The sequence below is a fragment of the Larimichthys crocea genome, chromosome VII (assembly GCF_000972845.2).
Source record: "Larimichthys crocea isolate SSNF chromosome VII, L_crocea_2.0, whole genome shotgun sequence".
In the NCBI taxonomy this organism is placed as follows: Eukaryota; Metazoa; Chordata; class Actinopteri; family Sciaenidae; genus Larimichthys; species Larimichthys crocea.
This window is the reverse complement of record NC_040017.1, coordinates 21028281-21045365: the sequence shown is the minus strand read 5'-3', so window position 1 is coordinate 21045365 and position 17085 is coordinate 21028281. Positions and strand designations below refer to the sequence as shown.

Sequence of the window (17085 nt, the reverse complement as noted above, 5' to 3'; positions counted from 1 at the left end):
TTAATTAGAAGTAGGTAGTGTTGGCATACAGTAAATTCCCCTATGGGACTACTGTAGAAATCCATATTATGGCAAGAACCTTGAAACTGGCTTTCATGAGGCCCAGGAAATAAGACCAAAGTACAGATTTTGACTGGTCTAATGTGTCCAAATTTGAGATTTTTGCCTCCGACTGCCAACACAGAACATGAACAAATGTCATCTGCATGTGTGGTTCCCACTTCTAAGCATGGAGGAGGAGGTATGATGGTATGGGGGTTCTTTGCTGGTGACTCTGTTGTTTATTTATTTTAAAAATCAAGGCACTGCTACCATAGCATTTTTCAGTGTTTATATTTGATCAAGAAGGAGAATGGTGATGAGTGCTGCATCAGACCTGGCCTCCACAATCACCTGATTGAGATTGATTGGGTTGAGTTGAATCGCCGAGTGAAGGAAAAGCAGCCAAGTATTCATTAAATATGAGAACTGCTTCAAGACAAGTTGGAAAAGAAGAAGTTGGCTGTTTTGAAAAACATAAAATATAAAACATTTTGCTTTTACCCCTTATTTCCATATGCATCATTTCATAGTTTGTCTTCAGTGTTAATCTACAATATAGAAAGTTGTCGACGAGAAGGTGTGTCCAAACCTCTGATTGGTCCTGTACATTTTTCAGATGTACATTTAAACAATGACAGATATTAACAACAAGCCAACATTTGTAAGTAGTATCTGTATTTTTGCCCTTCATTCAAAGATTACTGTCCCTATTTGCAGCATTGATTTGATATTAAACAATACAAATGTAGGTCTTTTGGCTTCCTTGTCAAACATAAGAAAAAACGGGTTCAGCACATCATTTCTTGGCAGTTGTTTGTAGATACTAGCGAGACACAAAATGTGCTGACTTTGCTTTAATTCCTGGCTCGGGGGCAGGATGCCCAACATACCGTGTGCAGCAGTGTGTGATGCAGACTTTCAGGAGGGAGTCTCGCTATGGTTTGGTAGAACATGCAAATGAAGTTCCAGGTCTCTTAGGATTAAGGATTTCTCAGACCGACTTGTGTTTAAAATCATATCTTTCAATATGGATTTGAATAAGTAGACTACTACAGGGAACACCTTCTTCATTCTTTCTCCCCGTTCTGTCTTTTTTATATCTGTCAGAATTGTGTCATTAAAGGAACTCACTTTTAATACTAAAGTTTATATTTATTGGTTATATTTTAGCACACTTGATTAATTTCTCTCTCTCTTTGACCCCAAAAAAAGAGACCGCTAAGCGCGCTGTCCTACATTCGGGTGCAGCTGATTGCCGTAAGGAAAACTCTTTGGACGCAGTTGGGTTGCTTTTATTAGAAAAGCAATTCAACATGCAAAAATAATTACAGCGATAAAGTCTTGCATGGTTGCATGTAACACATAGCAAAGCACCCCATGTTCATAAAATAAACATAGTCCTATATTTTTCATGTACATCTCACGGGGACCTAACAATAGATACTGAATGGACATGGACCTATATTGATCCGACGTGGGACAATCAGTCATTGGCTCACTGAGTCAGGTCAAGGTGAGCTACAACTTAAAAGGACTTCTGGAAAATATATGAGTCAGTGGCAGTCTAACAGAGGTTTTTATGAGTAGGTTTTTGAAGTCAAATACATAATGTTTACTGGAGATAAAGAGTGAAGACTCAAACTTGAATACTTGATAGAAATATTCCCCTTACCTCAACAAACACTGAATGACAAACACTACAGGCGACAGCACAGGTGCACCGTGGGGATGCAACAAAACAGCTGATGTTAACTCCACATACTAACACCCCTTATGCAGGATACAATCCAATTAGTCTGACTAATGTGGAAGCTGGGTAAATGAGATGGATTTGATGGTGATATGTTTGACAAATAGCCTCTTAACAATCTCACAATATAAACCATAAGGCACACACTGTGGCGGCGTGTTCCAGGTGCTAAGGGGATTTTATGAAAGATAGTCACACTGTTAATATTGATCACTTTGAAAGTGGTTGGGCTGTTTTTGCATTTGGCTCCTATATAATAAAAACAAGTCATAACTCTGCTGCAGGATTAATTTTCTGAACAACTGAACAAAAAAAGCAAAGCTCTGATAGCCTTGCTACCACACACTTAGTCAAATCCATAATAGCCTACATAATTGCACAATTCACTTCTTTGTTCACCTAAAAGGTAAAATACAATAGTACATCCGTTGGGCACATTTGTTGCCACTGGTCCTGCCTGACCACAAGAGCAAAAAAACTGGCTGCTGGACTGCACACAGCATGCCAGAGATGTGTCATGCCAAGCCATAATATGATCAAATCGGCCTTCCATTGCTTTGCTACACCTACACTGTGATAGCCACTGTCCAATTTATTTTTCTACACTCCTCTTGGCATTGCCCAATGTGCAGTTCCCAAATGTTTTTATGCCAAGGAATCGCATTGCAGCCATGGCCCCCCACAAATAAATCATTAGCTATTTTCCAGTCAGAGCAGAGCTCAATCTAATATAGAAAACTTGTATTAAACAACAAAGATTCAGTCGATTTTCTATATTTTTCTATTTTTCATTTAGCTTTTGTCTGCATTTCTGTAACTGCATTTAATATTGTATTCTTCTCCAAATGCTCAGGATTCATTGTAGTTACTTTATTTCTCTAAAAAGGTCATTACTGTGATTTTACCTCATGGCCAAAAATGGTCCCAAAATCCCGTCTAATTGAGAAACCGAGTTCAAACAAGCCATTATGTAGCAGTGGCCGAGTCTGCACTGAAGCCTATTGTTTTGATTTGGAGGCACAGGACACCAATAAAACCAAAGCAGAGGAGGCAGTAAAACATCTGTAAAACATCTGCTCTATCTACAAGCAAACAGCCTGCTTAGTTATTGTGCTCTGACATTTAACTGTTAATCTAGTATTGCCATACTATGCTATAAGGAAAGATGCCAGGGTGTCACAACTAGATTTATTTTACCCACTATTTCTTAAATGCAGTTTGTTTTATTATTATTATTATTTGAAGTACTGAAAATAAATGGTTATTTCTGTCTTTATTGTATCCAAATGTCATCCTGGTGGCTGATCTGACCCGTCACTATACACGTTAGATTTAATTGGAAAAAAACAACTTCTACAGCAACCCCTGGACCTCTTCGAAAATTCGACAACTCTAAACCTCATTTAGATTGTATTGCCATATTCTCTGGTGTCAGTGAATCATCAAAAGTGTGCAATTTGGTTAAAACATGGCTGACAGGCTCGAGACCAGACACTAGAATCGATCAAATTGATTAAATTAACCGTACCCTCCTTCTAATTAAATATTGCAAGGAATGAGAATACATCTCAACTATAAATCATAGCAAAGCTTTGCCTAAACGATATGCTGCACCCTTACAAGCCTGCATGTTCTCTAAGGTCCCATATCATTGATCCATTTGTAACTACGAGATTAACAGAGAGACGTTGTGTGACATTTATATGTTATTCTTCAGTTTCTGTCCTGAATATTATGACGCTGTCTTCGCGTGACCACAGTGCCAACACACACATATACACACGACCATATACACACACCGTCATGTTTGGTCTGGGCTCTGTGTTGTGTTTTATTTAATCTTTGATTAATTTAGTCTCTTACTCAAGTCTTTAATTTATTTATTTTTTTAAGTAAATTGTTGCTCAACTGGTGACATGTTTTTATTATATTTATGCTTCTATGTAAGTGTGATGAAATCCAGGCTGAGCTGAAAAATGCACCTGCTGCAGTGTATTTTTGCATAGTGCGTTTTCTTTCGCTGACCTTTCTAACAAGTTTTAACATGATTCAGAGGTATATTGAAGGTTAATTGGGTACTGCTGTACTTGCTAGTAAAAATTGAGCACTATGCAATATTATCAAAGATATAAATGATTATTTTTACGGCATTTAACATCTCCCTGCCCCCGGCCTTACACACCCACTAGGCTTCTCCCCAGGACTGTGTGGTCATGTGCAGACTGATTGATTGACGTCTTCCTCACACTTAGCACTGAGTTTGATCCCGTTGGGGCGGGACAACTTATGCCTTTATAGTGATTAGTCTACACAGTGTGCTGACAACTTCTACCAGACTAGACGTCTAATTAGCCAGGGTAATTAAAAGTGTGCTATAACTTCAGTTGACAGCAATAGCTAGACTTACCTTACAATAGACTTTCTGTCACAGCAGATGTTGTCGTTGCAGGAAAAGCACAGGTGTTATTTATAACATGAAGTTTTGCTGTAAGTCAACACTGTGACAGCACGCACAAACCACAGCAGATAAATGGAATTCAGCCATCGTTTGTTTTATTATTTTCACCTGGGTTTTTCCTACTGTGACATGTCATATTGTTGACAGTGAATAAGGCCAATACAGACCCGAAAGCCTCAGAATCATATTCACTTTTCACAAAGATGGATTAGTAATTTAGAAGTGGGTTCCTAGCGCTTTTTGTCTGTGACACCACAGTAGCACAAGACTCTTCCCGTAATTACCGAACTAAGTGGCTTGCCCACCTTTGTCCTTTTTTAATATTTACTTTCAGCCATCTGATTTAAGTGTCTCTGTGTGAAGTAAGTGCACTGCATGGGTCACCTAGAAACTTCAACAATGGAACCGAACAACCGAGTACTGTCCATGGCACAGTTGTTTCTTATTTTAGATTTTTTTTAAAGTAGAGCTTCGCCTTTGATAGATGTGAAAAACAACTATGGGACGCTACACCTGTCAGTAATGATGGAATATGATGATGATGAGTGTTTGAAATCTTCAATTACTGCTCACTATAAACTACTGAGTGTACGTCAGTTGCAGAGAATGAGCGATTTAAGACAATGCCAGATTCCCGCTGGTTTACATTGTAGTCAATTAAGAGACTGTTTCACACCTGCTCAGCCCAGTCAATGTAATTAATTGGAAAATACTCTGATCTATATTTATGCTGCCAAATTTAGAGGAGTAATCTGTTTGGCATGGCTTTGTTGTTGTGGTTTGTAAACATAGTCGAGCCATTTTAGTGTGGAAGAAAAAAAAAAGTCAGCATAGGACCATCTGGAATGCGTCTGCAAGCCATACTGTGCCTTTGTGTCTGTGGACTCTTTCACTTTAGTGAAAATAGTCGAGTCTGCAAATTTGTGTCTTAAATCAGCTTGTTCAGCACGCTGGGATGTCGTACTGCACTTTTTCTGGTTTGATTGAGTAAGCTTCAGAAATATCAAGTGGAACACAGAGGTGTAAGAAACGTGCGACATGAGTGGCGTGCGATACACAAATGCATCAATCACTGTAAGAAAATAAACAACGTGACACGCGAGACACGTCAGCTAGTCGGCTGCAATATGCTTCAAGCTGCTGTACAATGCTTTGCTTTAAGGCAGGAAGTGCATTCAAATAATAATATTAATAATAATAATAATAGACCCTCCATCTCCCCTGTATTTGGTCCAACTCATTCACTGACATGAGTCACTCATGCATCACCTACTACACCTATGGCTACCACAGACACTGAAGAGGCAGATTAATTTACAGTAAGAAATCTGCATGTGAGTTTCTAATTTGCATATTTGGATGGAAGTTCAGCTTTGAATATGATGAGAGACCTTTATACAAGTCTACTATACTGGACTCAAATGTAGTAAAACCAATTACGCACAAACTGTAAGCTAAAATAACTTGCAGGCAGGCACACGCAGTTCAAGTATAAAAAGGTAGATAATACTGTCAACAACTAAAAACTAATTCTAAGCAAACAATCCATAACCCAGACAATCAAGATGTGACCACCTTCAACAATCAATAACCACAGCCATTATGCTGATCAACAAACTAAACAGCTGCGAATGCCACACACACACACACACACACACACACACACACACACACACACACACACACACACACACAGTACACCTAATCAAAAAAAGAGAAGAACAACAGCATGCCGCCACACTGATGTTCAGAACAGTAATGCAGGATATGATTATATAAAAGGAATACTTACTTCATCCTTTGAATCAGAGGAGCCTCTGTTCATCTCATCGTATAACTAGCACACCTTTTCAGTGGCTCATTATATAAACTGTCCATTATGTGCTGTGCAGCTTTGAGAGGCATTAGTGTTGCTTTCTTGTGTTCTCCATGGTGCATGGCTATGTGGCATTTTACTCATCCTCTTTGGCTAGCAACAAGGATTCAGGTATGTTTCCTGTTGCTGCCCGTGTCCTTTAAAAGAAGTCAGACACATGCTTGGCTGGTGGGTTGTTAATAGCTCACTGTGCATCTCTCTCTGTCTCTCTTTCATGTAGCTAACTAGACTTCTTAATCATCACTTTACATTTAATACCACGCTGCTAATTAGTTGAAGACACAGAGCAACCTAGACTTTAAAAACCCCAGCAGTGTTTAACAACACCGCCCAGTAAAAGCACGTCAAATGGTTCCTCACTGAGTTTGTACAAAATCCCTGGGATGAATAATAAAGAAAGTTTTAAACCTGTTTAGTCAAACAAAGATGGCAGGTGGTAGTAATTTAATTTTGTACCAAGCTGATTTTTATTATTATTCTTTATTTTATTAGTTATTTTTAACTTTAGTTTTTGATTGCTAACTATTTTAATTATTCATATAGAATAATGTCTTAATATTCCCTTTTGGGTGTATAGGAAAGCCAAAAAATGTCCTTAAAACAGTGTTATCTGTGAACTGTATTTTGCTTTTCCAAGTTCTGTATGTCGCATGTAGTTCAAGAAATGAACCCAAATGCAGACGTGAGGGAAAGTGAACAAAAGGTAACTGTAATAGCTTACTCAGGAGGCAGGTCAGCACAAAATAACAAGAAGGTGGCTGAGAGGTCCAGTCCAAAAATAAAAAGTCCAACAGTTCAAGTTAAGTCCAACCAAACCAAAATCTAGAATTAAGAAGCCAAGGAGCAGGAGCATGAGTTCAAAAAATGCAATTGTGTCAAAGATGAATAAGACCTGTGACGCTGATCATTTGTTTTTGACATCTGTGCTCTTTGTAATATGTAGATTTTTTTGGGGCGGTATGTTAGATTGTCATATGACAATCCAAACCAATCAAATATTGCAGTTACAGGTACAGATCATACAATATCATAAATGACATTTTGTCCTAAAAACAGTCTGACCAAAGGAAAGATAATACCAAATAAGGCAATAAATATTATAGATAAATATGCAACTACTCTCACGGGGGGAAAAAGCCTACACTTCAATGACAAATTGGCCGTTACTTATCATTTCCTTAAGAAAGAATGAGTATTAATGTATGTGAATTTCGATTTTTCTGTTCCGTCAACCCTGTCACTATCTGTTATTGTGATATATTTGGATAATGTCACAACCATACAGTCTATTGTCTCAACTAATGGGATGTAACCACTGGATAAAGACAGACAGAAGTAATGTATGACTGCAATAATGACACTCACAAAAAAAACACACACACATCCCAACAAGGTTAGCAAAGGAATGCAGTCACTTAATTGTAGTAAAATTTTCTTTTATAGCATAACACGGCAGAGGAAGGTCGATTCTTTTGCAAGAGCGTGCGTGATAATAACAGAGCCGATGTAAGTCATGGTTTGTGTGAATTGTCCAGACAATTTAAGTGTTGCACTCCACCAACGTGTTTGCCTGCCAATTAAAGCCTGTCAGTAACAGAATGTTAAAAGGATGGAAAATGAAATGCCTGAAAATATCACTGGGTCCAAAAGGTGCCCATTTTGAAGAATGACTCTTCCAGTAACTAGCTGGCAAGGTCTACATATTCCTTTCTCATTTGTACTTTTTTCATTGTAACAAGATGGCCAATGCAACAACGATTAGTCACACAGAGGAGTTATGCAAATGAATTAATCGCTTACGCAATTATACACATTTCCGCTGGCTTTTATCAGCGATGCATGGGCCTTTTTAGCCGTCATTGTGAAGGCTTATTATAATTAACCATTCTTCTCAAAACAAACAATGCATATCTGTAATTATATCCTTTTCTATCTGTAGCTCCATTACAGTCTGTTTGTGCAGCCACATTGCAACATTTTGATGTCAAATTACCATACAGGATATATGATATGCGATATGTTTGTATGTGTATATGTGCAAGGACTTTATATACAACCAAACATCATCATCTGTCCACAGTATATCCTTGCATTATTTCCAGCCTGTTGGTTAATTACTTTATGGGCCAAAGCCGAGGATATGGCCTGTTGTGTGTCATTTACACTGCAATGCCATCAATCTGCGTTGTAGCCATTGGCTTAGTTGTAGCATGCCCAACACCCCCCATTATTCCATCAACAACCTGTCAGTGCAGAGGAGAGTGAAAAACAGAGGCAGCAAGAGATTGCGCAGAAAAAAACACGAGCAGCTTCAAATTAAAACACTGATGTTTTTCAGAGGCAGAGGCCTCGTATGAGTTCCTACATGCCGAAGAGAACAGGAGTGCGTTTGGATTTTAAATAGGAGTGAAAAAAAGGAAATATTGGGTTGTCAAAGGGTTGCTTCCGGGGAAACAAACATCAAACGTGAGCGCGTCACTGTGTGACAATGTACCTCCTGGGGGGGCTGGGAATTGTGAGACTTTTAAGAACTGAAAGTTTAATAACTCGGGAATTACTTATTTGGTTTTGACAAGAAGTGCCCTGTTTGAAAGGGTGTGATATGAAATAGGCAAGAATGCTGCGATTCATGTTCAAGGTTGAAATACAGCTGGATTCATTTACTGACCAAAAATAACTCTCTCTCTCTCTGAGCTGCAGTGTTTCCTCTGTCACAGAAATGTATTCCTCCTCTCTGGTTGGATAAGAAGAATCATGTCTAGGCTGCATGCATCTTGCACGAATTCAGAAATCAGTTTGATACGCCCTCCCCTGAATTAATGGCCTAGATACATCCCGCATCTCACATCAGCAGCAGTTGAGTTTACGATCTTTATGGCTTTACATGCAGCAGCCCAAAGCATAGATCCGACTGTTCATCTTTTCAGTCTCAAATAAGCCAAGCGTGTTCCAAGTCAAGCCCTTTTTGGGGGTGTTTGTTAGATTATAACCGGCAGATTATTTGGGAAAGTAAGGTGTTTATAAAAAAAAAGCTTATTCTCCAACCCCCGTGATGCTCAACTGAGAGATTAGGCTCAGAGGGAAAATCTCTTCCCTCAATGGAAGGAAAAGAGGAAGAAGAGGTCCAAACAGGCGCAAACACACTAAGTATGTGTAGCCAATCAGCTTTCTCCTGTGCCTGAACATGCTGTCCCTCTGGGCCCGATGATCCAGGCAAAGAAAAGCCCCCTTTCTCACCCACCCCCCCAGGACCTGTAATACCTGCATGATGAGCGCCACGACGGTGCTGCCAGCTGTAGCAGCCACACTCAATCCCACCATCTCAACGCACCGCACACAGACAACACACAGGCCTGAGAGCAGCCACTGTAAAACACACTGAAGCTCTTTACAGCCACCTGCTGTGCTTGATGTAACACAGCATTTTGCACTGAAAGAGTTTTCCGTACGCCCCCGTTTTGTATAAAATAAATAGCTAATGCGCATAATTAATTGTCTATATCATTTCGGAGTTGATTAGCAGCACTTTATTTCCCAAGACTAATTTTCTAAGAATGTCTCTGTTGAGTTTCACACATTTTTTTGCCATGTTCAGCTGACCTGCTGTGCTCTTAAGACGCTCTATGTTACACTAACAATTGATTTGACTGACTGATTAAAAGTGTAACCGACGATTAGTAACCAAATGATATGAATTATAGATGGATATTAGCTTTTTTTTTTTTTTTAGGGTCTGTAAACGTGTTACAAGTCTTAAAATATGGTCCAGACACAAAGAGCTTATATACCAGGGACACCAGATTGCAGAACATTGTACTGTGCTGCCAAATACAAGGCAATATCCTTGAGCTGTCACAAGGCTGAAATTACTTGAGTAGAGGGTTCACAGTGTCGCCCACACTTGTTGTATGCATGACAGGTAAAACGTCCACCGGCACACTAAATCATATTTTTATTGTTTAGTTTTCATAGCGACTTAATGAGGTATACAAAGGTCAAAGGTCCTGACTTTGCATTTTGAATGCAGACTTTGAAGCTGCCTTGGAACTGCTCTTCAATTTATAGCAGCTTCATTAGTGGATGAGTGCTTGTCACGGATGATTTGCATCCTGCATATCAAATCGGGCCATCTCAAGGAGAAAACAGAACCGCGGTGGTTCGGGGAGGGGGGGGATCTGGGATCCATTCGCCATGCTTCCCCATTAACACTGGGACGGTTGTCTTTTGTGATTATTACTTACTGCATACAACAATTAGCAGTGTGGTCTCTCTCGTGTGTTTCCGTGAATACAAAATGCCGTTCACGTGGCAGAAAATGACTCCACCACAGGTACGTTTTGCAATTAATCTTTGAATAACTTCTGGATAATCTGATGAATATAAATCTGTCTAGCATGAAATGCGTTTTAATCTGTTTGTGTCGTTACGGGAACTTTGTGGCACATTCGTTTCAGATTTGTACATTCAAGCAGAGGTTTCTTCTATTACTTAAAAGAGATTTAAAGTACTTAAGCAAACTTGACCCTTTCAAAATATCAAGAGATAACTTTACGTACATTTTGGGTCTTTTAATACAAAAGAAAATGCGTATTTTATCCCTCTACTTGTTCATCACGACGCATATGGCCCAAGTATTTGCCATCTGTTGGTGAGACAGTGCACTGAGTCTGCACTTTAGTCGATTTTTTTTATGTTTTGTTGATTTACCACTGAACTTCAAGCGTTTCCCTGTTGACTTACGACTTGATTTGGCTTTTCACAGCTTGCAGACTTTTTATCTCTCTACCTGAAATAATATCAGGCTCCAACACATTCTTTGTTCCATTATTCTTTTTAATTATTAAGATTATTCTGTGTTAATTCACTGTGGTGATTTTGTCACTGAACTGCTTGAATGGAGGAATAAATAATATGCAATGCGGCAAGTATAGCGACAGAATCTACGCGCCAAAATGAGATGACAGGAAAAAGGAAATCAAACCGCTGGACTAAGAAAGACTAAATTTAGAGTTGGACAGCAGAAGAATCAGCTGTAGCTTCTTCATTTGCATTATAATAATACAGCTGCTTCACCTGCTGCTGTCAAGTTCACAAAAGGCCACATTTGATCCTTTACTTCAAAACTAATGATGACTGCTGGCGATGGCTGCATGCATGTTAATCTCGCAGGAGAAACCACAGATGGTTGTGGATAGGATGTAAGCTGAAAACAAAGCAGCTGATTGATGTAGACTTTAAGCATTAAACATTAATCTACTACTGGCCGTGCATCATAACTCTTCTCAACTAAACCAAACTATTGGGAATATCATTTCAATACAGTCCAGAGCAATGGAGAGGAGTGGAAAAGAGGTGAAGAAGTTTGTGCAGGCAGGTTGGAACGGGTGGAGAAAAGTGTCAGGTGTGATGTGTGATAGAAGAGTTTCAGCTAAAATTAAAGGAAAGGTGTACAAAACTGTGGTGAGATCAGCGATGTTGTTTGGACTAGAGACAGTGCCACTGAGGAAAAGACAGGAGGCAGAGCTGGAGGTAGCAGAGATGAAGATGCTGAGGTTCTCTTTGGGAGTGACCAGGATGGATAGGATCAGGAATGAGTACATCAGAGGGACAGCACATGCTAGAGGTTTTGGAGATAAAGTCAGAGAGGCCAGACTGAGATGGTTCGGACATGTCCAGAGGAGAGATAGTGAGTATATTTTGAACTGTCAGACAGGAGGCCTAGAGGAAGACCAAAGAGGAGGTTTATGGATGCAGTGAAAGAGAACATGAAGGTAGTTGGTGTGAGAGAAGAGGATGCAGAAGATAGGGTTAGATGGAGGGAAGAAGGGAAGGGAAAAGCCGAAAGGAGAAGAAAAGAAGATCATTTCAATATGTGAATAATATCTATTGTAGAGTGAACCGTCTCCTTATTTTCACTCCAATAATCAGACCAGGGCTCAACGCAGGTAACAATGATTAATACAGCAGACGTGCTGCACTTTCACACCTCTGTAACAAGTAAGAAACATTGTCAGTGTGTGTCCCACCTTCCCAGTGTGCGACTGATGAACAGCTCTATTATAATCATCTCAAATCACACTAGGACACTAACCCCGATCGTCAAGATAATTAAGCTGATTTAGTCGCACGTGAAAACAAAACGGATGATGCGTGAGGGTAGTTTACTCGACACCACGGATCTAAATAAGTCTGTTTATTTCGGAGCATAAAGAACTTTGAGTGTACAAGGTCAGTGAGATTACATGTTGTCTCATCAGTGTGGTTTTAGCAGGATTGTTAAGACATGTACAGCAGGAATAAAATAAATAAGTACAGTGTCGTGAAGGTTAATACAGCCAGGGAGAGTGTACGACATTGTGCAGTTCAGTTTGCGTGGAAAAATGTTATTAATTTCAATTTTTTGTTGTTGTTCTTCATTCCCACCAGGTGTCCATTCGCCGTACACGTACTCTCTGTTTATAGTGATATTCTTTCAGGTGCTTTTTCAAAGCATTTGGAATGGGAAGCATGTTAATGCCATCGTAGGTGGTGCAGCTGCTTATGGCCGCTCTGCACATGTGCTGCAGGGTGAAGGGCTGTGTGCGGTGGATGGGGTTCGACAGCAGGGGCTCGAAGAACATGCAGGAGTTGGGGTCCTTGTAGTGCTCCAGCAATCCCGTGACGGTCGGAGCGTGGAAGACGCTGGGGTCGTGCACGTCGAAGCTGAAGTTGTGGTTCCACTGTTCGATGCGTGCGTGTAGCGAGCGGCCGTAGCGGCGGAAGCTGACGGAGAAGAGGTAGTCTTCCTGGGCAGAGTCGCGAAGGAGAAAGGTGCCTTCAGGCTTTCCCTCCAGCAGGGTCTCTGCCTCGTAGCGGTCCATGACCCCCCAGTAACACGGGAGGTTGGTGATCTGCAGCAGGTCTGGAACTAAACAGTGAATGTAATCAATCTGAGTGTGAATGCGGTAGCCGTCGTGAGATGTAGGATTCTCAGTCTGAGGAAGTATAGCCCTGGAGGGCATGCTGGTCACTGTAACCTCTGGGTCAACTGGAGGGGTGGAAATGGTTTCACAGGTGTGGACAGAGGCTGAAGCAGAGGCAGAGGAAGAGACAGAGGCGGGGGTGGAGGCAGAAGCGGAGGCTGAGGCCACCACCTCATCCAAAGTATCCAAACAGCTCTGCAGTAGGAGCTGATGCTGCTGCTGTCTTTGGAGAAGAAGCTGCTGTTGCTGATGAGCAGATGCTCTGTCGGCCCCGGCCAACTCATTCATACCGTGAGCCAGCTTAGGTCCGTGCTTGTAAAGAGGGTTAATTTGTGCGGTCACCTCAAACGTGTGAATCTCTGCGTTGGGCGGCGGCTCGACACCTTGTTCGATGCTGATGCGCCTGCGCTCTCGCAGCCTGTCGTCCACGTCCTCTACCACAGCAGCCATGGCCGAAGTAGGCGCGCTGCACACCACAGCAGAATCGAGCACGGGAGGCTGGGTAATGGGGGCCGTGTGCTGCTTAATGAGATACCACTTCTGAGCCAGCTCTGATCCTACAGGGAAAGGGCAGTCGTCCAACATCAACTCACTGAGATGGATTTTGCGCCTGGAGGAGGCACAGGCAGCTGATGATGCGAGAGCCTGTGGACTTGGTGCTGGTGCCGCCGCAGTGAGAGTCTTTATTGGGAAACATTGCCCCATTGCGTCTTGGATTTTTTGGCGCAGAGTGCGACTGCTGCTGGACCCTCTGCCCTCACCTTCACTGGGTGCAGACAGCTCTGTAATAGAGCTAACTGTTCCCAGTCCTGGCTTGGCTGTTACCCGTTCTTGTCCTAGTAATGAGGCAGCGACTTCCAAACCCTGCCATCTCCAATTCTCCCTCACCGGAGAGGATGAAGATTGGTCCCTGGTTTCTAGGTCACTCAACAGCTCCCCGTACTCAAATCCATCGCTGACCGGCCTCTCAGCTGCTGGTTCGTGGGCGGCGAGGCCTTTTTTCTTCCCCTTTCCACCTTTCCGCCCACTGCCTGCATCTCGTCTCTCCTCTGAGCGGCTCTGCCTCACCTTGGGACGGGCCCCTCTCTCTCGATCTTTCCCTCGGTTCCCCGACTCCTTTGGTAATGACATGATGGACTGTGTGGTGGAAGAGCAATGGTTGCGGCACTCCAGGGAGCGCTGAGGGATGACTCGTAATTGCAGTTAACTTTTGGAAGCAGGAAGTTTTCCATCCAAACCCCTCGTTTGGGACGCCATTATTGTTGTCCATGCATTGCGGCCGCCGAGAGTTAAAAACAAACTGCGGAAACAAACAGAAAGTTCTGCTTAGAGCCCGCAAGAAACTTTTTTGGGATGACATATTGTTATATTGCAATGACACATACTCGTGTTTATTGGATACAGCTGTCTAAAACTGAAAAACTAACAACAGTTCAGCTCGATATCCGACGTTTATGAAGGTCATACGTTTTCGTTTGCAATGTAACTGATGATTATTCTCAATTATTAGTATAGTCCATGCCCATCATGATTTCCCAAAGTTGCCATCCATAACTTAAAGATACATATATTATCGGCTTATCCTCACGAGGATCGCAGGAACTTAGAGATATCAAGTTTAAGATGTACCTTGAATTTAAGACCTCAAGAAGAATTTAAGATTAGAGGAACTGAAAGGAAACAGTGCAGGCCCAAACTTCCAGTTTGATTAATCATGTCAGTGTGTCGGTCCTGTGGCCTTTAACTTCTCACACTTCATATAAAGTTATAACAGCCTGTTTTAGCTTTCAGCAGAGTTGTCACTGGTTTATAAACGTGGTATATATATATATATATATCCTGGACATCAAACAGGAGAAGTCCGTGCCCATCATGATTTCCCAAAGCCTAAATTGCCATCCATAACTTAAAGATACAAATATTATCGGCTTTGCAAATCAACTCTTTGTTCTGCGACTCTCTACTCTTCTACTCGATTCACCTTAACAGTCATTCAGGGGGGCTGACTGTGGTCGTTGTTGAATTATACAATTATATTAGTGTTCCTAATGTTCAGTTATTTAAAGATGAGAGGAGCGCGTGTGCATGAGTGTACCTTGAATTTAAGACAGATTAGAGGAAGTGAAAGGCAGTGCAGGCCCAACTTCCAGTTTGATTAATCATGTCAGTGTGTCGGTCCTGTGGCCTTTAACTTCTCACACTTCATATAAAGTTATAACAGCTTGTTTAGAGTTGTCAGTGGTTTATAAACGTGGTATATATACATATAAACATATCCTGCACATTAAACAGGAGGAGTCATGTGTGTGCGTGTGACTTCAAATCATCCACTTCCTCCTTTAAAGTATATTTTTATCTTCTATTTTTTTCCACATCTTTTACTTATATATATTTTATAAGTCATGTTTATACTGTTTGGTATAAGAGGGAAACTTAATGTCAACACTCTGTATGTCCTGTACTTGTAGCAGCATTGACAATAAAGTTGACTTGACTTGAAAGCAGCTGTGACGCTTTGATTTCCTCCAATAAACTTTAATGCGAGTCATAAAATTGTGTTTATAAACGTAGTCAGTCTCCACGGGGAAGCGTGTAAGTGAGCTAGCAGAGACTGTTTGACTATTTTAACTTCATCTCTGTGTCTCCATCGGGACGGTGACTGATGGAGGCTGCCTGTCTTCAAATCACATCAGCTGCTATCGGGGACGAAGCCGATCAATAAAGAGACATTTTTTTTTGTAATTATAAACCAATGTTAAACACTCGTCTGGCTTCAAACCTTTTTTAATCTTTTCAGTTTAACTCGATTTAAGCGAAAACAACCAGCTAAGACCGTTAGCTGCTAAGCTACGAGCTAAGCTACATGCTAACTTGGCTACTTTACTCTTTTTTAAAAAAAAAAAGGTTGTGACAACTTTCCCCTGTAGCTTTTCCTCCAGTCATAACACACAAAATACGAACATACCTTTTAGAAGTTCCTGGCAACTTTCCTCTCCCGACAAAATATCTTTTTCTGTTTTAAAAAACTAACACAAAAATATAAAAAAAAGAAAAGAGGCGGCTCGCCATTAGCTTTGACAAATGAACTGCCGTAACCCGGAAGCGAAAAGTAATTGGGAGCAACGTTTAACAAAATAAAAGCATGCCTGTAACGCGACAAAAATAAAACAGATAACCGACGCTGACAGGTGAATAAATAAATAAAAAACAGACACAAGCACAGACCACGAGTGAAGCTGCAAAAGAAACTGAACCTCTTTTATTTGGACTGTCAATGATCCGACGGATGATTCACACTTCAGACCATTCACACATTATGAGAGTAAAGTAAAGTAAGCATGGGATGCCAAACAAACAAAAAAAAAGGTTCATTTAAATATTAGAAAGTGTCTCCCACAAATTGCAGCTGGCATAAATTCATCAAACTGCTGTTATTATTATTTTTTTTAAAGTATACCATTTCTGTTGCACTTCACTACAAATATCAACCCTTCTCTTTGGCTTTTGTAGACGTTTAGAGGAGGACAGTCACTTTCTACTTTGATTATGTGTTCAGAGAAAACAAGGACAAAAAGGGGGATGCCTATGGCTGAAAAAAAAAAGACACAAGCACAGACCACGAGTGAAGTTGCAAAAGAACTGAACCTCTTTTATTTGGACTGTCAATGATCCGACGGATGCTTGCACTTCAGACCATTCACACATTATGAGTGACAGTAAAAAAGTAGAGTAAGCATGGGATGCCCAAACAAAAAAAAACAAAAAAAAAAGTTCATTAAAATATTAGAAAATGTCTTAGAGGGGGAGTCATCAGAATTAAATATAAATTGTACAAGACAATATATATATGCAATGTAGCCTACAGCTGGCTGTATTAATTCAATTATTAAGCCTGGCAAAGGGACATCAACAATGATCTCTGGACCACTTGGTATATAAAGTCTCCGTATGACACAGGCTCTGTACCTCCTAGTGGATGCTTGGTGTGTGAAAATAC

General features: G+C 40.8%; 1 protein-coding gene across 1 annotated transcript; it reads right to left on the bottom strand.

Moving 5' to 3' along the window:
- Positions 1-12304: 12304 nt before the first annotated feature.
- Positions 12305-16204, bottom strand: socs9 (suppressor of cytokine signaling 9). Its single transcript, XM_010736680.3, has 2 exons — positions 16054-16204; positions 12305-14388 (listed from the first exon to the last, which is right to left on the bottom strand). Exon 2 carries the CDS (start codon positions 14217-14219, stop codon positions 12540-12542), a length of 1680 nt encoding a protein of 559 aa, XP_010734982.3. The 5' UTR covers positions 14220-14388; positions 16054-16204; the 3' UTR covers positions 12305-12539.
- Between the last annotated feature and the right edge of the window lie 881 nt (positions 16205-17085).